This window comes from Copidosoma floridanum, unplaced genomic scaffold (assembly GCF_036245765.1).
Source record: "Copidosoma floridanum isolate Cflo_tuat_1 unplaced genomic scaffold, Cflo_Japanese_pri ptg000029l, whole genome shotgun sequence".
NCBI classification, from domain to species: Eukaryota; Metazoa; Arthropoda; class Insecta; order Hymenoptera; family Encyrtidae; genus Copidosoma; species Copidosoma floridanum.
Window position 1 is genome coordinate 3,986,313 of NW_028321906.1, and position 27,701 is coordinate 4,014,013.

The 27,701-nt window shown below is 34.1% G+C and overlaps 3 protein-coding genes and 1 long non-coding RNA gene across 4 annotated transcripts in view; 2 read left to right on the plus strand and 2 right to left on the minus strand.

Moving 5' to 3' along the window:
* Window positions 1-27,701, plus strand: part of LOC106637636 (uncharacterized) — a 155,696-nt gene that overhangs the window by 107,857 nt on the left and 20,138 nt on the right. Inside the window, exon 2 of the mRNA XM_089596078.1 lies at window positions 25,011-25,160. Within this exon, the coding sequence (XP_089452204.1) occupies window positions 25,011-25,160 (150 nt within the window). The remainder of the gene's footprint in view (window positions 1-25,010; window positions 25,161-27,701) is intronic.
* Window positions 760-3,497, plus strand: LOC149373696 (uncharacterized). Its single transcript, XR_016293331.1, has 5 exons — window positions 760-821; window positions 889-1,057; window positions 1,137-1,245; window positions 1,364-1,530; window positions 3,314-3,497. It is a non-coding gene; the product is annotated as an uncharacterized LOC149373696 (long non-coding RNA).
* LOC106637661 (uncharacterized) lies at window positions 10,107-12,994 on the minus strand. The gene is made up of 5 exons (XM_014350532.3): window positions 12,842-12,994; window positions 12,346-12,528; window positions 11,340-11,636; window positions 10,864-11,004; window positions 10,107-10,776 (listed from the first exon to the last, which is right to left on the minus strand). The coding sequence occupies exons 1-5, from the start codon at window positions 12,903-12,905 to the stop codon at window positions 10,709-10,711; spliced, it is 753 nt and encodes a 250-aa protein (XP_014206018.2). The 5' UTR covers window positions 12,906-12,994; the 3' UTR covers window positions 10,107-10,708.
* Window positions 13,888-24,034, minus strand: LOC106637637 (uncharacterized). Its single transcript, XM_089596045.1, is given in 14 exon segments — window positions 13,888-14,250; window positions 16,319-16,529; window positions 16,800-17,198; window positions 18,075-18,137; window positions 18,240-18,481; window positions 18,551-18,610; window positions 18,702-19,277; window positions 19,376-19,593; window positions 19,755-20,112; window positions 20,288-20,387; window positions 20,389-20,504; window positions 20,581-20,673; window positions 23,102-23,254; window positions 24,026-24,034. Coding segments are annotated over 14 exon segments (2,961 nt in total).

Genomic DNA, 27,701 nt, shown 5'->3' on the forward strand with positions numbered 1-27,701 from the left:
AGTCCCTTTATACAAATTTATAAAATAATACAAAGTACAATAATATAAAAAAAAAAATATATATAAACTTAGTAATAAGATAAATTTTGTGTGAATGTTGCTTTAAATAATCTTATGACTTAAAATAATTAAAAATATTCTTAAAGTTTGTATTCCGTAATCTACGTAATCCAAAACTAGAACTATAAAAAATGTAATCAAATCTACTAATCTGTTCAAATAACAAAAGATGTCGCCTTACATTATAATCAATTTATCTTGTTCCAAAAGTATTTTTAATCATTGGATAATAACAATTATCATCAAAAGCTTTGCAAAAAAAAATTAGATTCGTCAAACCATGCACAGATCTAACAGTATGAACTTTGAAATGTCTAGAAAAATCAGCATAATTATGATTAAATCTTTGCATTGGCACATAAAATTTATAAGAAAGAAATCTATGTTGAATTGACTCAAGTCTGTTCATATAAATATCAATAGTAGGTGTTCATATAATAGGAGCATAATTAACGCGTAAGAAAACAAAATTATAATACAAGTGTAAGACGTATTTCGTATTCGTATTTCTAAATATTCTTAGAGAACCATTAGGAAGCATTGAAAAACGTTTGATTGACCTTGTCCGAGAAGTAACAGGCTTAACTCAGCGATTCGTAGGTTTGGAGATGAAGTTGGAAGAGCCTACCAGTCCACTCTGATGTTGTAACATTGCAAGATTAAATCGATAATTATGTAATATCATTTTTTATTGAGACTCAAGAAAAATTCGTATTCTTGATACAAAATTAGAAAATGATCAACAATTCAAAGATGATTAGGTACACTTTGTTTTTATATATTACTTTTTATCTATACAATCATCTGAACTTTTAATTTGATTTATAGCTCAAGTTTGTAAAGTCCCGTACAAGGATTACCAGTTCAGCAAAAGAAAACTTAACTGCTATTTCAAAAAGAACTGTGAGTAAGGATGGTCTGTTATAGTACACAACTCAACTTGCCGTAGAAAGTAAACCTGTTATGTCTTCGACTAAATTTTTTGATTGCGTAAATGGTAATTATCTTGATTTTAGTTTAAAATACGATAAATAAGAGTAAACGAAATAAAACGTAAAATTCATTTATTTTTTCAGATACAACGTTGAATTGTTATGCACGGCTAAAAAATAGTCACATAGAGCATCCAAAGCTCATTAAACAAGCTCTAGGGATTGCCATCAACAATTGTTTGGACTGGAATTTGTAAGTAATAAAAAATAACAACTTTTTATATAACTTACGTTGTTTTTGCATGATTTTATTCTTAGCAGCTACGACATCTGCAAGTAGCTGATATATTATTTCTTTAATGTGTACTTAGCATCTTACGGGACTCCGAGGACTATGCTTGGCAACTGGAACTTTAGGAACCCTGAAACCGCCTGAAAACGCACCTGGTAACAGTTTGTATACTGATCGAAAAGACTGCCATCAGGAGAGGTCTGAAGACCGAGCTTAAGGCACCGGACCTGGTCATGCTACTTGCCGGTAGGTGTATTTCTATTCGGGTAACCTACGAACCCCTCTGGTCCCTAGTTTCAACAAGAAATATTCTTCGATTTTATTCCGCAAATTCATATTTTGGCAATACCATTTAAAGGAGTATTAATTCAACAACATTTTTCTTTCGTTTTTGTCCAGCAACTTGCTCTGTAATTTTATCTGTGTTTTCGTTGAGACTTATTTCGTTTTCAATAGATAACAGTATTGTAAATTTCTAATACTTACCAAGTATGTGCTTAAAACTATTATTGTCCCGCGGAAAAAGTTTGTTTGTAGGTGTAAAAATTTGATTATAACATTAACGTACGCTTGTTTTCTTCAAATGTTATAACCCACTTTTTTTTTAATGGTCTGTACAATTCTATACACCAGGAACCCAATTAAGTATTTTTCTGATTTTAAAAACTAATTAAACACTGGTTAACTTGAATGTTAATTTTGAACAAGAATAAAAAAAGTTAAGATTTAATGAAATGTAAAATAATACTTGTAACTAACAATAATAAAGTGTGTTTGAATATTATGCGAGGTTCATCTTTTTCAAATTTTTAGGCTTGACCAACTTATATGGGAGTTCAAAAAAAAATTTTTTCCTTACACCTCCACCGAAAGTTCGTTCCATCTGACCCGATTTTGAGCTAGAAAAAGCCTCATATCAGTCCTGCATTATATGCGCAGAACGAAGTGCGCAGATATATATAGTTATATATTTAGCACCGAGAAGCAGCAGTAGTTATACAATACATATATATATATACGGCTAACGGAGTTATAACCTTTATAGTTTATACAACACAGAAAATCATTGGATATTTATTTACATAAATTATTGGATGTATATATATTTTTTTTTTTTGCACAATTTACATGTATATATAAATTTATTAATTTCATATGAACAGAGTACACAACACAAAATTAAAACTACCAAATTAATGTTTTTTGATCAGTTACTTTCACATTAATGATTTATTTAGTATATAAATGTAGTATATACATGTCATATTACAAAAATAAACTATGAAATCTTTTATTTAATCGAATTATGCTTATCACAATTATAATAGTTATTGATAATAACCTGATTTATTTTGAACTTACGGATATAAACATTAGGATTTTTAAAATGATCTTTATAGGATCCATGATTCGAATTTAAACGGATTTCTCTTCCTCTCGTTTTGCCAGCACGACCAACCTGCACAAATCCTCGGCCCAATCTGATTCTATATAGTATACTACAGTCTCGGCGAGCGTATATATATAGATATACCTATACACATGTACACTCATCTGCGTGCATTTAAGTGGTATTGTTCGAGCGACCGATCGATCAACAATAATGCATAATGCACTAAATCTTTGACTGGATCTTTAAACCATCATTTTTAACAAAACTAAAACCGTGGTGACGAACTTTCGGCGGAGGTGTAAGGAAAAAAAGTATACGTACCACGGCCAAAAAGTGGGGCTACATCTGACCGCGCATTACCGGCCTCGCCTTCGGCTCGGCCGATAATATAGCGCGGTCAGTAATAGCCCCACTTTCTGGCCTAGGTACGTAATATACTATTTTTAACGCTTTTGTAAATATGTCTGCAATTATCTACAACTACGGTGCTTTACAAATTTTAAAAAAAATTAGTGAAGTTCTCTTGAATTTAAAATTTGTATTTTTATTTTTTTTACTTTCTAGACTAGATTACGTACAAATAGCAAAAGTACTGATTCAAATTATAACTCTATTAATATCAGTGAATTTTTTCAGGTCTGTATTTAACAGTATATTACACGCCAGTGACGAAAGCCCGGCATCGACTCATATATAGGTGCTAAATACGAAGCAATAACACACCTGGAAGAAAATTAGTTTGTAGGATGATTGGAAGAAGAAAGGCCTTATACTTGCTTTACAGATTCAACAATACCTGAATGTCAAGCTTTTTGTTTTTTCGTCACTCTTCGGATTTACTATTTTGCAATTTTTCAGATCATCAATACAACTGTAAAATTTTTGGGCAGAAATACAAAGTTGATGTTTTCGTGTCTGGTTTTTTCGTATACATATTTCGTAGACTGTTACAGTAAAGCTAATAGAATGTTTTGCCAGACGCCAAATAAATGTACTAATTGAATCTATTCTAAGTACAATGTACTAATAAACGAATACGTAAATTCGCACCAGCAAAACATGTAATATTTTTTATTAGTGTACATAAAGTCAAATATTTTCATATTAAGTAACTATTCAGCATTTTTATAACTAAGTTTTTCTTTGTTATAGAGCCATTATTTTTGAAAGAGATGTTTCCGGTACTAATACGTATTAATATATACTTAATAATATATAATTATAATATACTTAATAATTTATCAAAAATAACAATATTTAAAAATGCTCAACAACTCTTCATTGCTGATGCTATCAACTCCATTGCTTTTGCCAATAAATATAATTGGAAAAAAACTGTTTTAACATCGCACGACAACATTAAAACTGTTTCAATAATATTGATCATTTTGTTAAGAAAGAGCGAACAAAATCTTGTATTACAATAGAAGATAAAACAAACTGTTACCACTAATGATACTGCAGTGACTCGTGTTAGTTCCTAGGCTGACGTCAGAGAGCAGTAAAAACCTAATCGATTCGAAGTGGTGTTACTTACAAACTTTACTATTTTTCGGGCTTTGTACATTTGCCACTTAAAATTATTTTTAGCCATCACATATGCCTTAAAGTAATGCATAACTTATCAAATACACTACAGTTATAGTTTGCAATAAGACTAGTGAGTAAATAGTTTGCTGTAAGGTGAAATTACTCAGCCTTATTAGTATATTTATTAAAAGCGTAGCAGTAGATTATTTTTTCAATTATTATATTTTGTAAAATTAATAGATCTAGAGATTAAAACATTTTATTTCATTGCCTTGGTGTGTAATTACGAAAAGAGATTATGCATAAGTATTTTTTTTTTCCTTCTATAGATTCTTGCAACTAACAAACAAATTAAATTGTATAGTTAATTTTAATAAAGGTAATCCGAGCGCTTGCGTTTAAATCTATTATTTGTTGGTTTTTGTACTCTTTTACTATTAAATTTGTTAATAAATCCAGTCGACGAAACGTCACTCTATATAAAAAACGTGTTGTGTATTTTTTATTTCGAAAGTTGCCCCAAAAGATCAACCAAAAAATTACTAAATCATGAACAAATTAAATGTGAGTATTAACTGGAAAGATTTGAGCCGTGCTAAACTGTAAAAACATGAAATTTCTCTTCTTTGGAAAAATTTATGGAGTAACCATTAACTATGCAAGAAAAATTATATATACTCTAAGACTTGAGCTTTAACATTCCATTAATAGTAATTTAGAAAAAAAAATTTTATGGTGTTAAAGTAAATCATTTTATTTGAACCTGCTACTTACAAAGTTAAACTGCAATAGGGGCTTAATTTACACCGACATTGACTTGTAAGTTTGAGATTTAGAAATTGCTAAAATATTAAAGCACAAATCTATGTTTCTTCTTTTGACTAAAAAACAAAAATATGTTAAACGTAACCATTATACGAAAAATTAATCATGATTCAGCTTCAAAGAATTATCACAAAAGTAAAACTCACGTAATTGCAAAACGTTATCATAAGCAAAAGTCTAACGATCATCCTGGCTTTACATTCGGAAGAAACAAAAAAAATCACAAGTACATTTTGAAATAATCAAGTAGTAATGTTTCTATAAATACCAGTTTGCTCTGTTTGATTGTCCTATACGGGCTGATTATTTGTTCTACAGCGCACTACTATTGTGAGAATCACAGTTCTAATCTATATTCCACAGTATAGAGTTTGCAGAGATGATCGTGGACTAGGGTACAATTGAGGGAGGAAGCAACGAGCGAGAAAGAGAGAGGAAACGATCGATTGATGGTACGTATAGCTACACCACACGCAAGCTGCTGGAGTACACGCGAATCGCAAGCAAAGCGATGCTACTTCGCATACGCCTATAACGCCGGCAGGTGTATTCTCTAGGCCATTATCGTTAGGAAAACAAGCACTGGACAATCGACGCCAATTGTGATGTGCGTTTTGCTTGCGGTTCTCTGCAATCTTTTCTCTTTTCCACCTGAAATCGTTACTTTCTCATCTTCTTTCTCAATCATCGAAATTCGGTATAACTTGGCTTAACTAGGTTACAGCGAAAATCGAGCGAAATATAATAAAGAAATAAAGGGGAGTGAAGACCGCAACGATTTATTTTTTCATATATTTTTATGTATACCAAACAGGACGTTTCTGATCAAAACTGCGAGTAATTACGAAAAGATTGCTATAAAGTTGTTAGAACTTTTCTGTGGGAACAGAAACTGACGTAGAGTTTACTCTTGTCCGTTGTAAGATATTTAATACGAAATACGACTTTTGTATATGTGGTCAGATAAAACTTATATTGGCAAAAGCTAGGCCCTTAAAATAAATAAATTTTATTTTTACGAAATTTTTCATATCAATCGACTGAATGGTTTTAAATATTTTTTCGAAATGTATTTTTACGCCTCAACTATAAGGATCTCATTTAGTACAAGCTTGTAAATCATGGACTACTTTACTTTTTTAAATTTTAAGTTACGTAACTACACGCCTAAAAATTTTTATATTCAAATATTAAAGTAGATTAGATTAAAACGATTTAATGTATTTTATTGAGAAAAACCTGAATATAATTGCTCTTCATGGAGAAACTAAGTCAGAAGTTCATTGGACAAGTAAATAGAAAATAATTATTATGAAAGAACTAAACAAAAAATACAAATGGTTATTAAAAACTTACAACTCTAGCCATTAAAAAAAAAGGGTGCGTTCATAATGAACGTGATTGTTCCCATTTCAACGCACTTGTTTAATACAGATTCAGTCCACCATGAAATTTTAAAGTGAAACGTAATTAATTAATGCTTTGAAGTTTATTTAAGCAGTTTTCAGACGTGAACGAACCCAATCGGTTGAAGGAGTCTTAAGATAGGCCCAATAATTGTTCGTATCAAAAATTTTTTCACGAGTTTTAAACAAAACTTTAGTATATTCCTAGAAAAAATTGTAATTACCATCTATACGAATAGTTTTGTGTAAAAAAGCAAAAGTACTTTTTTCCTAAGGTATTCATGAATTACAGCACTACCGTTTTGCAAGTTTATTAGCATAAGCAGGAAGTTTATGGTAGGGATAGTTCAATACATTCATTGATATCTTAGTGTTTAAAAGTATAATTTTAAAAATATGAAACAAGTATTTTTTTATATTTTGGAACAAAAGTAAGGTACTAATTTTAAATTACCCATGCAAAAGAAGATGCGTCATAATGAATAATGGCACAGCAGTGATGAATAACAGTTTATGACACCTTCATGAATAGTAATTTTAAGTGCTTTTTTATACCCTCGGAAATCAAAGACTAAAACATTTGTTGTGGTCAACATTAAACCTTTCAGACAACAACCCATTGTATCTGGACACTACGAATGGAGCCATCATTACTGCAACGCTTGTTTTCTCTCTTCTTGACTGCTCCAACGTGTTTACGAGCTCGGAAAAAAGCCATTAAAAAAGCAAGTCTGAGCTGTCTTGAAGCGCAACGAGAAAAAAAAAAAGTCGTCACACCAGCTAGGCCCCATAACGAACAATACGTGCGTCGTCATTGCAGCGCTACCTGCGCCGAAGCAACAGTTAAAGCCTTCAAATTGCACGGCCGACGCGGAAAAGGCGCTAAATACAAGAGAGCGTAATGTATAAAACCCACTGACCACTGCCCATACACCGTATGTGTGCGCGTTCGCGTGCCACTCGGGTCCCATTATTTCGCTTATCCGAGACAGAATCGCGGTCTCGAGAGCGACCGGCCAACGGTACCTGTGCCGCACGCAGCATCAATGTCGCCAGTCCGGCCTCGAAGTGGGGAGTCGGGGCCCACTCGAGGTCGGGGCCACCGCGTGCTCTCCAGTCCCGGAGTGTCCAGTGATCGTATGCTCACCCGTCGCGATTCCGATGCCACGGCCGTTTGTGCTGTCGCTGCTCGTGTGCTGGCTGGTACCGACGCCGAGTTCCCAGTGGCCGTACTTTCCGTGGTCCAGTGGGTCCCAGACGCTTGACCAAAATCATCCGCAGAAGGAAGATGAGCTCCCGTTTCCCAGGGGTGAGTTCGTGCGCGCGTGTCTGGGTGTGATTGGAATGTGAAGTGCGATGCCCCAAGTGGAAGCTCAGCTGCAACCCCGAAGGTTGTAAGAGCTCGAGTGCTTTCTCTTGAAATTATGTTTTTATCGAGGCAAAATTTCATTTGTGCATTGCAAAACTTCAAATTTTCTTAGGGATAGAATGTCTCGTGGCATAAGTTAGGACCCTCGTACCTACCAAATTAAGTATAATGTTGTGGTTGGATGTGTAATGTACCCTATACGCATATAGCTTTTAAAATATACGTGTTCCAAGTAAGCTTTTTTTATTTAATCCTAAAAAAAAGTCTTCTAGACTGTTTATTTATTTTTATAATAGTAAAGTTTTATTTGGGGCAGAAATAGTTATACTACAAACTGTCTTACTTTAGAATGTTTTAAAACGTAAATTGAACGTGTTAGTAACAAGATTTTTAGAATAACATACAATCAAGTATTTTTCTAATTTATAATGGTTTCTTTTTATGTTAGAGAATCTTATAAGACTACAACTGATTTCGAAAGTGTCCTTCATAATTAATTTTTTCAGCTTAAATTTCTAAGAAAGTTTATTTCTGTATGTAAATATTTGAGTATAAAGATAAAATAATTCGAAAACTGTGTTTGTAGTTTTTACTTTCAACGTTTATTATTATTTAGTGTTTTAGTGATAGTCCCCTTGTTATGTTTTTAGTTTTTTAAATGTCATTCACCTGATGACAGTATAACACAATTTACCATAATATTCCCGTGCTATTACTTACCACATCAAATTTGGATAGGTAGTTTTCAATTCTCTACTACAATAAAAAAACTGCTGCCAGTAAATTGTCACTAAATTTCCTCGGGCTTTTTTATATTGTATGTTATTTGCATTTATGGATAATACATGGCAATTTAAGACATTTTTACTTTTCCAGCCCAAGTGCGTAATGCACACTAATTATTTTTATTATTTTTCACAATTCTTTTACTATTATTAAAAAAAATTTTCATTATTATTAAATACTTAAATTTTTATCCTGTAATTGAAGTATTTTGTATAATTTTGAAATGCTAAATTTAAATATTTTGTTGAAAGTTGAATGAAATATTTCCCAATTATTTATGATATAGTATTCTGTGTGCATAGATCAAAAGTAAAAGAATAATGAAAGAATTAAAAAAGTGCATAAAATTTAATCATGGTGCCTTATGTAGTTATCTGCAGAAAAATAATATTTTACTAGACGAAGTGATCATGTGTTTCATTAACACATCGTAATGACTACATAAAATTTATGTACTACAATCTTAACATAAATAAGTACGTTAAACTAATAATTAAAACATAAAAATTAATGTAACCTTTTAGAATTAAAAATTATTTTTTAATGAATTTTTTTTTTTTTTTTTATAAAAGTAATGATAAATAATATTAACGAAAAGTTTTAAAACCTTATTTGGCTCTGCAAATATATACTGTAGAGCTTATTGTAATAATTATTTTTAAGAAATCTTGATCGGATTTTTGTTATAGCGCATTTTATTACATGACTTTGTCTCTTTTTCCGAAATACTGACACGTTATGAAGGATTACAGATTTTTCTTTTACTTGTATCTTAAACGTATACACAAAAATACGGTGTGGTAGAAAGACACGGACTTGTCAGTTTTCATATCAAATTCAGCTTCCTTTTTTTTGATTCTATAAATCTATTTTAATTAAAAAACTTATTGTAATTTCCAATTGTTTTTCAATTTTACATGAATCTATACGTAACATAATAAAATTTCCACTGAAAATTTTAAAGGAATGATTACACTATCAATCTTTTAAAATACAGTTACTTACTCAATTTAAGTTGTATGTACTCTAATGCTCCTGACACTTCGTATAGTTATTATGCCGATGTCTAAGATGCATGAAAGGCTTATTTGTACTTTTTAAAAACTAATAAGTATTTACTATAAGTTCAAAAAATGGTAGGATTAAATTTTGTTGTATATATGCGTAGCCTATTATTTAAATTTGTTTCATTAGTATATTTGCCTTACGGATGTTAAAATAAATAAATGTCACAGTTTCTAACACATACAGAAAATTAAATTGACACAGTGAAGGAATCTGTTACCTCAAATTGCTGAAAAATTGAGATTACTCTTAGACTTTGTGAAATAGCAAATCACTTTCTAAGAGAATGTTGAGTTTAGTAAATAATAACTACAAAAATATGTCGGAAGTGAAAGATGTTTTACATAGTAAAGATACCTTTAAAAGCTTAGCGAGAATCTTCATTTTTTATTCATTCTTATAAAGTAGTTAATATACTTGTTAATGATATTTTATTACACTACTGACCACTGACTTACTTGCTAATGTAAATAATAAAACATAAAAAAAAGTAGTGGGTGGAACATGACTTTATTAATATAATAAAGTTATACTCCACACACTATTTTGATTTTCGGTCTTATAAATGATATTTTTATATAAGTAGGTATAAATTAATTAATAGGCTTGTATAAAACAATGTGAATAATAAATATTAAAAATCGTGTTTTATTTTACATAAACGAAAAAACTCTATTACATAAATTATTTTATTGTTTTTAAGTTATTTTATTTTTAAATTCTTCTAACATTAATACTTTAATATCATGTTTGAAAGTAATCTAATGAAAAAAATCTCACGATGATGGAAAATAAAAATTTCTCTTAAAAACATTACTTTAGATCTCATTCACTTAAGGTTAGTTCTTAAAAACCATACAAAACTAAAGACCATTTGTCTTAATATTGTTTACAACTATCAATATTTAATACATGGTACACCTAATATTCATAGAATAAACAAGAGTGAGAACACAATAAATGTTATGACTAATGAAGATCAACATATTCAACAAAAACAATAATCTGACATGAAATTCATATTTTTGATGCCAAAAAACAGTTCTTATCTTATAAAAAAACTAATAATTGCACCAAAGCCAAAAGCATGATTATTTGAGAATAAGCGTGAGAAGCTCCTACAACAAAAGAATGTTTGGATGAGTCATTTGTTTTATTTTTTTATTTTGATAAACACTTATGATTGGAAACTGAAGTCTCCCTACCTGAACACAAACCATCGATGAGAGTACGATTGCTTGAACATGTGCAAACACCTTCATCCGAACACTCGAGATCGTTGTTGGTTCCATTTTTATTCAGCAAATAGCAGTTATCTCCTTCTGGTTTACACTTTTCCCCATGCCCTGAAATAAAAAAAAACTTTTACGTACAACCACGAATCAACGATTTGTCATAGTGTATCCAACAGGCTAATAATTTTAAAGTTATACAAAAATAAGTTTTACGATAAGCACAATCCCAAATATCTATATTTTTAGAAGACCTCCTTTTGAATGACTTAGCATAATAAACTTTACCTCAATGGTTGAGTATATTTAACAAAAAAAAATACTTTGAATCACTTGTGATTCAAAACAGACTTCGTAGTCAACAAGTAACACAACAAAGAGACACATAATAGTAAATATTCATAAACAGAATTTTGGCTTCGAATAAAAATTTGAAAAGATAATCTCACCTTTGTTGGCAACGCAATTTTTCAAGGACAAGCTGTAGTGGTGATTGTTCTCATGGCAGCGACAACTGCCCTCTGAGCACTTGGTAGACTCCCCTAGACCACGGACACACTGATTATTGTCCACACACTCGGACCCCAGAGCGTCCGCTATCTTCAGGCACTGCTTTTTTTTACCATCCATGGTAAAGTTTTCGTTGCATTTACACACACCCACAGTGTTGTTTTCCATATTGTCGCATATTGCACCTTTGATCTTGTTCTGGCATTCTCCGTCAACATTGCAGTTCAAACCGTTATCTAGAGCACATAGTCGAGCATGTAATTTTGTGTTTGAGTTCATATATGAAGCTTTGGCTGTTAATTAATTGGGTTACTTGGCGCTTTGTTTATCATCGAGTAATAGTCACTGTATTCGAGAAATCGTAAACTAGTACCAGAAGCAAGTTTGACTTTCTACAATTGTTTGTATTCTAGGAAAACCATGTTTGTATATCTGGCGTATGTTTATAATGGCATGGGTTGAAATGTTTTTGTTATAAATGTACTTATATTCTACCCAAACAATCACATTTCAACTTGTATGAAAAAGCATTAATTTGGTTCAGAACAATGATTTTATAAAAAGATTAAGGCTGGGCATGAACTTACTGACACTTTGCGGTAACAAACACGACACTTTTGTACTTTAGAAAAGTTCTACATATTCGAAAGATCTAGTTTCAGCATGCAGCTAAAAAATCGAATACAGCATTGAAAAATTATAAAGTAGTTGATGTCACTCGCAATTGATGGCATGTAAGTCAACAAAAAAAAAATCTTTAACTGTCTGTAAGAAAAGCATCAACTAGAACACTTAGACATTAACAATCAAAGTCCATCGATCGATCAAGCTAAAGTAGATTTTCACTTTTTCAAGCCTGTATTAAATATAAATAGAGATTCATACTGCATTGGCTACCAAAAATCTTGTGAGACCACGTACGTATCACACTTTACAAGAACTTACCTATGCGCACAGTACCAACGATGGGATTTGGGAGAGTACAATTCTTCCACTTAGCATTTGTTGTATCCGTGCTGCAAATACAGAAACTATTTTTACACTTTGGATTTAGCTGACCAGGATCGACGCTATTCACACAGTCTGAGTCGTCGAAACAAGGAATTGGAACTATCTCTTTCATCGATACTGTTAAAAAAGAAAATTAATTACTAATTGCGAAACCTAATCAAATTTTGGATACATCGGTTCACGCAAACTTGCTCTTTAGCACTGTAAATTGAGATTTGGATAATTTTCAAACAAATTTAACAAATGTAGCTGTTCAGTGAATCAAGTAATAATAATAAATGTTAAAATTAACATTCCAGAGGTAAAAAACGAGTTGCTTCGATACAGTGAATAATTAAATACAAACGTCTTGGCACGTAAACAATAATCAATATAAATCGCACTTGCTTTCGTGCAAAATTTGTTGAAAGACAAGATAAAAATGTCTTACCATTCTGACACTCAACGATAATACCAAAGAGGCAAGCAATAAGGATTTTGTACTCCATTTTCATCAGGAATACACGAAAAGACCACTCAAGTTGGTTGAGGTATATCGGGCTATCTGAATTGTGTGAAGACACTGTGGATGTTACCTGTCCAATGGGCGACAACCAAATGGACTGAGAAGTTGCCAGGCTCCCTCATACGTTTGCAAATAAGAACGGTCTTAAGTATGAGCTGTATTTTCCGAAAAGTATGTAGGTACGCACTTTTGTCTCTACGTGGTTGTGTTTGGATTTTCCCTGAATCTAGCTACGTTATCGTACGTATAATACGATCTTACTATTAGTTTAGACTCATAAGTTTCCAGAATTATTACTATCAACAAATAAAGTATTAACTAATCCTTGGGTATTAAAAAGAATTTGAAAAATAATATGAAAATAAAATGAAATGATGATCGTTTAATTCACAACAAAGCTTCAAAGTTAAATTGAAACAAAACTTTACTTTAAAATATCGGTAATTAATCAGTTATTTCTGCTTTAATAATGTATGGATTAAAATATAAAATGGTATTAAAAATACTTTTATATTTTTTCTCCATCAAATGAACATATTAGTTATTTAAAATTCCCTGTATTGTCATTAGGTGTAGTATAAATTTTGTAGTAAGCACGACACACCAATATGGAGCACAAGGGTATTCTCACGTGAATTTTACATAATATTAAAAATTATTGTACAATCTATCAAAATTTAACATTTATTTGTATCTTGAAAATACACTAACATCCAAATCATCAAAAAATTAAAAAGGCTTCCAAGCGGGCAATTGCACCAGCTCATCCAACCTCAGATGTACGATTACACATGCGGCTGCAGCCGCAGTAGTGCCACGCGTTAATGATAAATCACAGCATTATCCTTGGAATAATGCAAATCGGCGCAGAGGCATCTTGACCGAGGGATTTCGCCCTCCTTGTGGTTAAGCCCAGACACGTATGTATGCATCACCAGCGAGGGAGGACCATTTTCGACTATTCCCTTCCGCTATAATGCCACCAGTGCCTTTGAACAGTTCGAGCTTACATCCAGATATAATATCTGCACGCGCGAAATGGGGTTGGGCGTGCAAATGAACCTCATATACCTTTCCACGCAAATTGAGTCAATCCGCTGGCGAGGATGTTTTAATTTGACGGGCTTTGGGTTCTCAATTAATCCCTCGTGACGCTTTATACAGCATTGACCGGCTTTCGACGGTGGTGATTTAGTTAAGAAGACTTTGTCAGGGATGAAAGGAGGTGGGTTTGCACTTGTGTAAGAAAACAGTCTGTAGTGAGAGAACTTGCTAACGTTGCTCTGGACATTGCTATGTACTTTATCTTTTCGGTAAATAAATTTAGAATTTGTCTGGAGTTTGGATTAATGTACTATTTTTACATCAAGAGATTATTAACGAGATCGTTCTTTATAAGCTATCAAAAAAACAAATTTTTCTTAAATATCAAAAAACTAAGAGCAAAATTTTTCTTCACCATCTGTGAGCCTTTAACTAATTGTATTTCTTTATTATTAGAGCTGTAGGCCTCTCTAATTAATTTACCGATTTTAATCACAAAAAAACAAAGCCAGCTTGATTAGTTGAAAGTTTTGGGTAAGAAGTTACCATTTCATAAATAATGTATAATTAATAAATTGAATAACAATTTAAATGTCGAGTTGTAATAGTGATTATTCTGTCTCGCACATGTACGGATATCCAGAAAAAAGAGAAGGTGACGTCAAAGCAGAAACTGCATAAATGTAGTTACGTTTAACATACACATACATACTCACGAAGACGAGATGAGATTGTTTTTGTGTATACTCTTAAACGCGTGCGAACATGATTTCTTTTTTAGCATACGTATACCGAACTTGCTCGCGTTGTCTTCTCGATGAAATTCTGCCGTAAGACATGATGTTTTCACACTGTCTATTGGATAGTATAGCTAATTTCTTAATTTTTCCTTCTTCCCCTGTTTGTGCTTTCAAAAACAACTTTGAGTTAAAAATTGTTTTTATTTGTACCGTTAGTGCACACCACCATGCAATAAATCTACTTGTTTAATTAAATATCTCTAGAAGTAGTGTAATCCTCTGCACATAATAACGAGCAAAAACAAAATAGCTTTTTTTTACTCATTCAATTAAATAACAAACGAAAAAAATTAGAAAGGAATGCTTAAAATTGTACAAATTAAAGATCTTTATTTAAATAATAAAAAAACTAACTACATACTTAGCATTAGTTTGAAAAAAATAATGCATTTGATCCATACAAATATATAAATAAATTTTCAATTCAAATAGTCATTTTAGGTGTCAAATAATGATGTACATTTTTTTTAAAAAAGGACACCTTTAGAAACGAATTTTTTTTTGTCTCAGGTAAGTACTTCTTAGACCAAAAAAACACTTTAAACAAGCAATTTAGGTTTCTTTACACACTTTTTAATGTTTTTTTTTCATTTTCTTATGCATAGTTTTAAATAATGTATTTTTCCGCCCTCAGGTAGTTTTGGGAGGCTGGTACTTCCTCGGGGAAAAAAGCAGTTTTCCGATACTCGTTCGAAAAGTCTTCTTTACAAACCTCGTTACGGACCTCGCCTTCGGCTCGGGCCGCAAACCTCTCAGTTCGCAAACAAAGACTTTTCGAACTCGTAGGAAAACTACTATTCTGACCATGGGCCCAAAGTGCATCAGCCGCTTTGCGCCCTTGGGTCACACTTTGCGCCCTTAGAATCACTTTGGGCCCACGGGCAGAAAAGTTTTTTGCGCCCTCCGGGCCTAAAGTACTTTTCTGCCCTAGGGTCCAAAGTGATTTATTCCCACCTTTAAAAAGTCTTAAACAGTACCCAATGTCGATACTTATTGAAATTCAAAGTTACATGGGAGAGAAACAGTTTCTCAAATTTTATTGACTTTTCAAATTTTAAAGCTCATTCTGTTTGTAAATTTCGACGCTGCTTATATTATTTCAGGAAGTTTAGGAGTATTATGTAAAGGGAAGAGAAAGGGGAGCCCCTGCAGCTAGGCCCTCTTTACCACGCACTCCCTCTTGCACCCGACAAACTCAATATTTTACCGATGTTTGACCTTATAATTGCTTAAAATTCACTACAACATACCTGAAAATTTGGCTAACTGAAGTATCAAATAATAATCAATTCGTAGGTCAATTTTTTTTAATGTCTGTATTTTTCATTACCTATTAACTACAAGTAAATCTCAGATGGCACTGCCAATGCCAAATTTCAGTAACACATTTTTCAACGTGACAGCATTGGATCTTATGGAAACAGTTTAATTAATATAATTGACTAAAATTCTATTTTTATGTGGCAACTTACGGATCTGCTATTTATATCGAAAAAAAATTATTCAAAAGAAAACGTATCAGCAGAAAAACAAGAAAATAAGGGTCATATATAAGTACCGACGACTTTGGGTAAAATATCGTCGGATCGTGGTAGATCCGACTGTTTGTAAGATCGATCTCTCTGTAGCTGTCCACGACTGTCACGCAATTGATTGCGTTTGTGTGGAGATCGCTTTGGGACCACGAGGATAAAACCGACATGTTGTTCGTCGTTGACTGAGCATATTGGGTCTGACGTCTGTGGACCGCCGTTGGTGTCAATTCACTACTGTAAAACAACAAAAAATACGAAATTAGACAAGAGCTTTCTGCACTGATTATGTGTTCAAACAGTTGCGTAGTGTTACAAAATATAATTTTTTTGCAATCCATTTACATTCATAACTTTTTTGAAATATATTAATCGTAGAACGTTGTTAAAGCTTATTTGGACTACAGGTATAAAACTATTTTTCCAGTAAGTATCCAAGTTTAATTTTACAATAACTTCTTAAATTCTAGCAAGTTGGACCGAAATCTGGTATACATAGATACTAACCCTTTTTTTCGGGACTCATTATCGTCATCGTCACTGCTGACAATAATTACAGAAGCCGCAGGTGAGCGAATATCAGGAATCGTCATCGTTTGATGTCTGCCGTTCGATTCCTGAATTGAATGATTGTTCCGCTGATGTGAGTGGTGTTTGCTCAAAGACAACGGAGACAACGAGTGATGATTATGATGTGACGTTAAAGTTGCCGAGAATTGCGAGGTCAGTATCGGCTGCAATGACGACGACGATGAAGAAGGCTTAATCGTCGACAGGGGTGAGTATTGCATTTTACTCCAGCCACTGTTCCTTGGTGGCATATTCTCTTTCACGCGCTTCTTCACGGTGTTGCGCTGTTGCTGTTCCTTCTGTTGCTTATGCTCGTAGCATCGGTGCTGCACCTCACTGACAGCAGCAACAGTCAATATTTGTCGTTTCGTTGACACATTCATTACATTGCACTCCGCCAAAGGACGTTTCTTTTTTGATTAAAAAGAGCAGCCAGACCTATAAAAAAAAAATAAACAAAAAAAAATGTAAAGTTACGCTTGAAAAAGTCATACAAAGTACATTGTTATTGAAAAAAAAAAAAAAAAAAACGAAAAAAACAGAAAACAATGCTCACTTAAGGTAGCTCCAGTGTCCTCAACGTTAAAATTATAAATAACCCAACCTAGGTTAATAAAATTGAATTATATTCTTTGAATTCCCATCTTTCTATTCGTATAAAAAAAAATGAAGGTTGACGTTGAAAGTTGTAAAAAATCATGCTTACAAAATCGTAGTTTTAAGACGGGTTAGATAGGAAATGCAAGCTTACGCGATATACAACCTACTGCTGCACTTATATAAATAACCTGTAAGGTGTAAAAAACATACTATCTTGTATATATTATTACGCAGTTTTCGATGACATGAGAAAAGTGTCTTGTTATCGAACAAAATCTTTAAATAATCGGAGACTAAGTATACAGTTGCGAGTGCAAGTCAGCTCTCAGCTGTCTGCATTCTGCAGAGTACATATATATATAGGTATAACTACTCTTGAACTTAGGAGCGTATCGTAACAGTTCATCAATTAGGGCACCATAAAACTTTTTTGTTTTTTTATATTGACTCACTAAAGTAATAGATAAAATGTAGAGTATGGCTAACAACAGTCTCTACGATAATTTTATACCATATTTTGAAGAAAATAATAATTAATTTTAGTCTCCCCATTTTGATACGGCACTAGGCGCTGGAGCCACCTTAATACGGTACTGGAGCTCAGGTACGTACTTCATGGGCTGAGCATGTTGGGTCGTTGACTGATCATGTTGGGTCTGACTTCTGTATATCGTCCTTGATGTCGATTTAATACTGTAAAACAATGAAAGGATAAAATAAGCGAGATCCTTCTAACACCAACCGATTAAAAGTTAAAATAGCGTGTAGTATATTAACCCTTTCTTCTGAGACTCGTCGTCGTCGTTGTCGTTGCCGCTGATATTAATGACAGACGCCACAGGTGAGGGCGTGTCGTAAATCGTGATCGTTTGCTGTCTGCCATGCAACCCCTCGGCCGGATCATCGTTCTGTTGTTGCAGATGGTGTTCGCTTGAGGACCACGAAGATGAGGACAAAGTCAGTGAGTGATGGTCATGGTGCGATGTCAAGGTAGCCGAGGATTGCGAGGCCAGTATCGACTGCAACGATAACGGCCACGATTGTTAAATAGCATTGTGCTGGCTTAGTATATGTTCCCAGGGATGCACGATTGTGGCCATCTGGCTGCTACCACTGGGATAGGGTGTTTGCAGTGTTTGCACCACGTTCTGTGGATTTTCACACCAAAACAAAAGCACAGCCATGTGTTACAATCGAATGTACAAGACTAATGAGTATGGGAGTAGTAGAAGTACTTACCGTCAAAATCTTCTGCCGGTCGGTTTCCACCATCGAGACGGGAACTCCGAACTGCTGGGTAGCCGCAGCCGCAGCAGTCGTCACCATCGCCTGCTGGAAAATGATGGAGGGCTGTATCTGAATTTGTGTCTGTGGGATCCAGGGAGGCTGCACCATGGCGACGTGCTTGGTTGGACTAGGCATGGTTTGATAGTCAGGTTGTGGGCATAGAATATCCTGTATCAGTTGTTGCGGGAAATCGTTAACCTTACTTCGGCCCTCGGTTGAGCTGATAGACGAGCTATTATACTGGGTGGTTTGACAATCATTGTTGGACCTGTAAATGTAAGAAAGGCCATCGTAGCCGGACTGCACGGTTTGGTATTAGGGTACTAGACACTGCACTTGTTTGTTAACGGCAGTACTGTTGAACGTCAGCACGTGAAAGTTTGTCATGACAGACGGCAGTGTTGGCTGAAGGGTGGAAGCGGGGTGGTGGTGCCGCAAACCGTTTATAGAGTCACTGGTACGGAAGTTGCCAAGGTGAGTTAGGGTCACAAACGCGTGATCCAAGGCTTCGTCTGGTGTTGTACGGCACTCTTGGCAAATGAAATGACAATTGTAGATTAAATTTTGCTACGTGAAAAGTGCATTTTCTCTTTTGAAGAGAAATTATTAGTTCAATTAAATTATACTACCTGGTCCATAATGAGCATCCACTTGAGTAGGTCAATAAACTCCTGATGATTGGCCTTTTTGGCAAAACATTGGCCTCCTTCATGATCCACAGTAACGTTAACTTGACCAATGTCGTCGATAGAATTAAAGATGTACTTTCTGTTTTCTTTCAGCTTAACGCTAGTCTCGGCTTCGTATTCATTGCAAGTTTTGAGACGCCAAAACGAATACGTGACTAAAGGAACAAAAACAATGCCAGCATATGAAAATCCGAGGTTAAATTAGGAACTACTATCACATAAAGCGAGCAGAATAATAAAACTGCGGATAATGAAAAATACTTACGATCGGCCGTGTCAGTTTTATTTGAAAAGTACATTCCATTCATATTCCGACAGAAGAACATGCTCGTTTTGCTGGCATTGTTAAGTATTCCCTCGGTTGGCAGACCCTGGGCCTGGCTAATGTAACGAATCTGGTCGTACTCCGAGCTACCAGGGTATAGAGGCCAACCCATGAATAGCTTGGCAACGACGCAGTCAAGCGACCACATGTCAATAGCCTCAGAAAATGGAAGACCAAGTATAATCTCTGTGGCACGGTAGTATCGCGTCTGGACGTAACTGTTGCAGACGTCCTTGGATACGTGACAGGCTGAGCCAAAGTCGATCACTTTGATGCGGTAGGGCTGTCGGATGGGGTCAACCAGCATGATGTTGTCCGGCTTCAGGTCTGTGTGGATCAAACCCAGTTGCTGTAAAATTGATAATTGTCTAGTTTACGTGTGTTTACATTTTTATTTTTAAACGATCAAGCAACCAGCTCTTACTGGTCTCCTTGACTGTCATTACAGTGAATGCAAATAAAAATATTTTTTATCTTAAAAAAGTTCCGATAAAAGATGCACAAAAAAAAATATTTTTACGTACTTTGAGTTTGAGCAACGCTGTGAGAACCTGCTGGAGGATTGGCCTAATGCATTCGAGTGGCAAAGGCGGGAATCGATGTTGCTTCATAAAGTCATAAACACTGTTCCAAAATCTCGAACACTAAGAAGGTGTGCGATTTTTGCCGGAAGAATTCGTTGGCACGCATGATGTTGAACTGATCTGTATTTTTCTTATTGAGATGCGATACGTTGGAAATCTGTGGAAATGATAAAAAATGCAATTAGTCTACATCAAGCCATAATTGTATGTGAGAGTTTATGGTGCATACTCACCTCGATTTGACCCTGCTGAATGTACAACGGATGGTTTTTTAGAATTTTTATGGCCACTTTCTCATTAGTGCCTTCTTTCAAGCATTTTACGACCTGCGGAATTAAAAATAGTTGAAGCGGCAAAAATGGTATGGGTCAAAACAACGGAGAAATAAACTGAATTTCCACTTGGAGGGTTGTATAGAATTCTTAACATAAATTATTTTATAAGTTGGGGGCAAATAGATCTGTAATGATAAGTCATTTATATTTCAATAGAGAATTCAACGCCCCAAAAAGAAAAAAAAATGTTCTTAAAAAAAATATGTATTGACTTATCATAGATACATTTGTCCCCGAATTATGAAATTTGAAATAAAAAAAAATAAAAAATTTTGGCATGTTATTTTTATAAAAATGCCTTACAAATTAAACGATGTAGGAAAATGTGTATAACATAATCTACAAAAAGTGTTTCGTTTTTGTCAACCATTTTTTTATGTATATAGACGAGCGCGCGGTGGCTTAGTCAGCTAGGCCGTGGATTGGCACGTGGGGAGACCGTGGTTCGATTCCCCGCCAGTGCGACTTTTCGGGCAAGTACCTCTGTGATTTTTAATATGTGCTTTTTCACCATGCAACGCTCCTCGAGGAGGGTTTAAGGCGACCTTCTCGCAGCAAAAATTGCCTAATTTCCCCCTACCCCCCTCTCAGTAATGGGAGGCCTCCCATCCCTTTCCTTGTCCTTCTCCCAAGTGCTAAGTGCCCATAGTAGTGCCCTTATCAAAGGAGCTGGACGTAGAGCACTCTAATATAAAAAAAAAAAATATGTATGTAGATAATGCGTATAGATATAATAATAGCATGTAAGTTGTGGTAAACGAGTGTTTTACACTAACTAAAACCTTTAATCAAAATTTTTTCCGCCTTCTAACCTCAAAATAGCACCTTTGCCGCTTGATTTTGGGTTCTCAGGTAGAAAAATAGTATACAAAACTTGTTTGAAAAGGCTTCTGTACGAACCTCGTTACGGCCCTCGCCTTTGGCTCGTGCCGTAAACCTCTCGATTCGTAAATCAAAGCCTTTGCAAACTTGTACGCAATATACTACTTCCTAACAGTATATGGCATTGCAAGTAAAATTAGCCCAATCTCGAAGGTCTGTCTTCAAAAAAAATTTTTTTTTGAATGGGGGACGAAAACAGGATATTTCTTGTGGATTTTCTCGTATATTTTTATCCTTCATTTTAATAAAAATTTTATTAAAGCATTTCCTCAAAATCAGGCTCATTTTACTTGTACTGTCATGTACTATGAGAAAAAAATTTGTAACACGGGTTTGAGTGAGGGTGACCCTTTTTCTGCGATTTACATATTAAAATTATATCTATATAGATGATATGTATGGATAGAGTTTGAAACATTTAAATCGTGAAAAAGGTTGTCACCCTTACTGAAACCCTTTTTCAAAATTTTTTCTTAATAGTACGTGCCATTGCGAGTAAAATGAGCTGTATCTTATAGGTGTGCGTAAAAAAACGTTTTCATTAAAATAGATGACCAAAACGTGGTATTCTTTTTGGATTTCCTTAAATATGTTTGTCTCCCATTTAAACAAAAAATTTTTTTTGACGCATACCCTCGAAACCGGGCTTATTTTACTTGTATTGTTATGAACTATGAGGAAAAAATTTTGAACCCAGGTTCCAGTGAGGGTGACACCTTTTTTCCGCGATATAAATGTTAAAACTATATCCATTATATATATATGTATGGATAGAGTTTGAAACATTTAAATCGTAAAAAAAAGTTGTCACTCTCACTGAAACCCATGTTCAAAGTTTTTTCTTAATAGTACATGTCATTGCGAGTAAAATAAGCCGTATCTTAGAGGTGTGCGACAAAAAAAATTTTTTCATTAAAATAGGGGACAAAAATGGGGTATTTTATTTGGATTTCTTTAAATGTTTGTCTCCTACTTAAATAAATATTATATTACACGCTCAGTGAGCGAAGTTAAGAATGTCGCTGATTTTACGTGAATAAATGTAGGTAATCACGGGTAACGTGAAATCTAGGAGATTTCTTAACCTCCGAACGTGGTGCGTATACTATTTTTCCGCATACCCTTGCCGAAAGAGCTGATTACTTATGTGTTTTGGAGCAGGTCAGATATAACGCACTTTCAGCGGAGGTATGCAGAAAAATTTTTTTTGAGGCATACCCTCGAAATCGGAATCATTTTACTTGTACTGTCATGAACTGTGAAGAAAAAATTTTGAACACGAGTTTCAGTGAGGGTGACACCATTTTATTGCGATTTACATGTTTAAAATTAAATCTATATAGATGATATGGATAGACATAATTTTAAACATGTAAATTGTGAAAAAAGGGTGTCACCCTCACTGAAATCCGTGTTTAAAGTTTTTTCTTCATAGCTCACGACATTACGAGTAAAATTATTGAAATGGGGGACGAAAATGGAATATTTTTTGGGTATTTCCTCATATTTTTATGAAATGAAATAGAACAGCACTTACCTGTCCTAAGGTGCCTTGTCCGAGAAACTCGAAGACCTTATACTGGTTGGTCATGGAGCACAGCACTTCGTCCTTAACCAGCTGGTACTCACCTTCACCCTGAGAATTGGATCCACCTTCGTTGCTTGCTTTATCAAGCTGTTCTCCATGATGCTAATTCTGCAAGTGACAGCTTTTGCTGTTGCTGTGTATTGAGGACTGGAGCTGGTCACAGTGGTAAAAACTATGATGATGGGGTGAAAATATTCGTCGCAAAAAAACAGAAATAGATGACAGAAATGTTTGTGGTGTCAACCTTTCAAAATTTCAATTGCTAATGAAATAATAATGCGACTTGCACCCGTATATTATAAGCAAATCGTATAAAGAGAAAATGTTGTAACGTCATTGTATTATTAGTAACTCCGTAATTGTGATTTAATTATCGAAAGTGGTCCTTCTTCATTATGGAAATGCTAAGCGGTATCGCCGTAGTTTCGAAAATGCGTACAACGTGATGATTCTAGAGGTGAAAGTTGTCATTTCAAGAAACTATTAAGCCCTACGATAAGAAGCGTATACCTGTGAAATTTACCCGTTCGCTACATCGATATTTTCTCTCTTGTTTTTGTTCACATTCGGACGATTTTAGGTGTCCTTCGTCTTAAATGTGAAGTGCGTCCCAAGAAAAAAATGATTGAGTTGCATCTTGATGGTTTTATTTCATGATCGAGTTGCGACCTCGTTGATTTTATCTTATGGTTAAACACTCGAGCTCCGTTGCAGTCATTAGCACAATCGTACTTTAAGATAAAACTAATGACTTTTATATTCATGTTGTATCCTCGGTAATTGTTTCTTATGGTTGAGTTGTATCCCTGATAATTTTATCTTATGCTCGTGTTCCGTCCAGTCATTAACTCGATGAACCATAACTTTTCTGACATGCTTCATCTAGGCTTCAAACTTGTGAATACTTTTAATTATTTCGCTGAACTTACTTATCCTTTCTTTGCTAAATCTAAATTTTATACAAAGAATTAGTATTTCCTAGCACTGTGAAGTGAACACTATTATAATCCGATTACCTAGTTCTCTATAGATGATGGAATTTTCCAGCAGTGAAGAAAATAAAATTTTAGCACAGTCAGGAGATAAAGTTTTCTACTTTGTTGATAAGGTTGTTTTTCTTTTATAGCTTAATAAAATTATTTATTCAATAGCCAGAGATTTCATCGAAAAAATAAGAGTAGATGCATATTCTCGACACTCAAAAGAATGAATTAAACCCAAGATTGATTGAGAATTTAAGGTGATAAATGAAAAAATCAATGAATCTCGCCTAAATCAAGCTATATATATTTCGTGTTAGTTTGCTAATAAGTACTGTTTTATTTAAATAAGTCAATTTTTTTAATTGTCAATAGGTATTGCCATTGACAATAAATTAGCAACAAATTGAGCCAAATACGTTTATTAACTGTATTCACGGTTTAAAAATGTGTTGATTAAAAAAGGTATATCCTTGGACCTTGTTCAGCCAAGGACACCTATTAGAAAAATCCAACTACAAGATACGGGTGTCTTCCCGTACGTGCGTGTGTAATTTCTATCTTTTCTCTCTCTCTCGCTCTCTCTCTCTCTCTCTCTCTCTCTCTCTTTACTTTTCTTGTACTTGCAGGTTTTTTTTGTATTTTATTTATTAAACTAAGTGACTTTTTCTATTCGGACTACATAACATAATTAGAGTTTACATCGAGAGATAGGGTTGTTGATTGGCGTCATTTGAAATTTGTTAATGTATTAAACGTTTGGTTATATATTATACTAGCCGTTTATGTCAATCATCACAAATACAAAGTTCTTAACTGCAACATATCAACACATCAAAGCACGTATTCATTTTTCTGTTTTTCTCTGATTTTTTCAGTTCTCAGCTTCTTTCCGGATCCAGTAGCGGAGGATTGTCTGTCGAAGGACAAGCGTCGACATGGAATATGCATGAATAGAAACGATTGTCGGGAGCAACGTGGCATCTCCAGTGGGCCCTGCGCTCTGGGCCTTGGCATCTGCTGCGTCTGTGAGTATTCTCAACTCTGCATTATCCTAGAACGTACCTTGTACAACGCCATTAATGAAGTATTTTCAATGTTTTATATGGATACTTATGCAATAAGTAATTGAAATAGTGCCCATAAGCTTCGAGTTAAAAATAGTCAATTCATCGCCAGTCGATTAGCCTTACTGAGAGAGAAAAAATAATTAAAATTACTGTGCTTTAATGGTAATCTGGTACTGTTAGGTCGTCTTGTGACTTTTTACTATTTGAACAGTAATTTTTAATGCTTAGAACAGTAATTTTTATTGTAAGTACAGTGATTTTTACTATTTGTACAATATGTTAGAAATTACTGTCCAGAATGGTAAAAATTAGGTTGGCAAAAGTAAAAAGTCCCTAGATCGTGAAATGACACTAGAGTACCATTCTAGCACAGTAATTTTAATTAATATTTTCTCGAATTGCAACTCTAGCTTGTATATGTGAAACTAGAAATTGTTAACAAAGGTAATGTATTAGTAGATCTAGAATTATATTTTTATGGCACGGTTTTATGGCATGCATAGTTAATATAGGTACACTCATCATACATACGATTTGAGGCATTTTTTGCGGGGAAAGTTAGTTTCTAACTTTGGCATTGATATCACATGAGCATTGGCATCACATGAGATGTGCTCGGGGGTCAATAGTTATAACACCTACGTTAGCTTTTACTCCACACTTTGCTATATATATCATATGAGATTACCCCCCTTTGGCTTTTTCACCGTCGACACGTCCGGGATCGCGAAAACTATCAATTCGGGATTGGATGGTACTATAGGACTCGATACTTGCATACGTCGAAATCTTCAAAAAGTTAGATGTTACTGATAACCATTTTCCGGTGAAAGTTATTACTTACTGGTTGCATTTGCTGGTCTGTTTGAACTTATTACATTTGTTTTAGCTCGTAGAGTACATTTTGGTCCAAAACATACTTTTTTACTTTGGAAAAAGTTACATCGAAAACATTGGTGGCATTAGAATGGGTATACTTCGGTGAAAATTATGGTTGTACAAATAAAGTTACAGTGTTTTCTCAAAATTCAATTGATAATCCTTTAAACGAGTTTTGACTGCGTTTCTGATGATCCCTGGCAATGTTAAAATTTTTCATACGAACAAAAGTAATAACTAGTTAAAATTAAAGTTTTCAAATATCGGTTGATGATGGCATTTAAGCATAACTCTTAATTTTCTACAAAATTTATACATTTTTAACTTAACTAGCATTTAAATTCAACACTAATAATTTGATTAGGATGAATTGGCATAGTTGATCCCCGAATAACGTAACAATCAAATTTTTTGGTAGAAGCACGTTTGTCAGTAAATTTTCTCTATTGTAAGGCCATAACTTTTTCAAATAAAATTTTTTCTAGGGAAAAAAATAGTGCTTCAGTTTTAATTATATTCTACAGGCCATGACAAAGAGAAAAGGTAAAGCACATATCGTTTTAACTGAACGATGAAGCCAGCATATAGTTTTTTCAAAAATGTAATCTCTGTTATTGTCAAATTTTTTGGATATTTCAACGTATAGGTTTGCAAAAAAAGTGTGAGTCGATCAACTTCGTAAAGGTATACATGAACTTCCACATCAAAATGTGCACATACGCGTTCTAGGATCCCATAAATTAAGATTTCAATTTTTCTTATCGCACGTGGTGCAGCTACTACGTCTCGCCCCCTTTTGCTCTTATCATTCATTGCATTTTCATGTCCCTTTAAAATATAGGTACGTATATATTTTTTTACTCATAAATTTAGGACCCGATGTATCCATTTTTCACACTCCCAGCAGCGACGGCTTTGACGATGCATATTAATATAGAAAGCAATTAGCGCTGCCTCATCGAATTCCGATAAACTAGCTATATCTCTATCACTCCCTCTCCTTATCCATCCTACTTTGCCGCACAATCGGAGTTGAGCAAATTATTTGATCCTATATTTAGAGCGCGTGCACGTCTGCGTTACTCATCTGTGCATGAAATAACGATATGCAGTGTAATTAATTGAGAGTCTTCGGAATTACCGTATTACGTGTAATCAATCTAAATATGGAAAGATAATCGAAGTGATGCATATTATACTCATACATACTTTGCACACTCCAGTAGTAATTTTGGTAATGAGACTAGTATATACTGTTGATTTACAATAATATCTCGAGGGTCTGGTTGCCACGTCCTCATTTCTCTCTTCTCTCTCTCTCTCCCTTGCTTTTCCTCTCGGATCAAAATAATTTGATTAATTAACATCAGATATTGAGTTTGCAAAATCAGTAAATTATGTTTACAACTGTACAGTGGCAAGGCATTAATTATAGCTGGCTGTGAGGTCAAGTTATTTCAAAATTTATCGAAATTTAGCATAGGTGGCAGACTATCACTAATCTGATCACTATCTTTGTCAGTGCTTATGATGTTCAAGCCACGATCCATCGAGACAAAAGTACTTGGCATGAAATGATAATTCAGTCTTGAATTCCTAAAGTTTTATTTATAATTAATT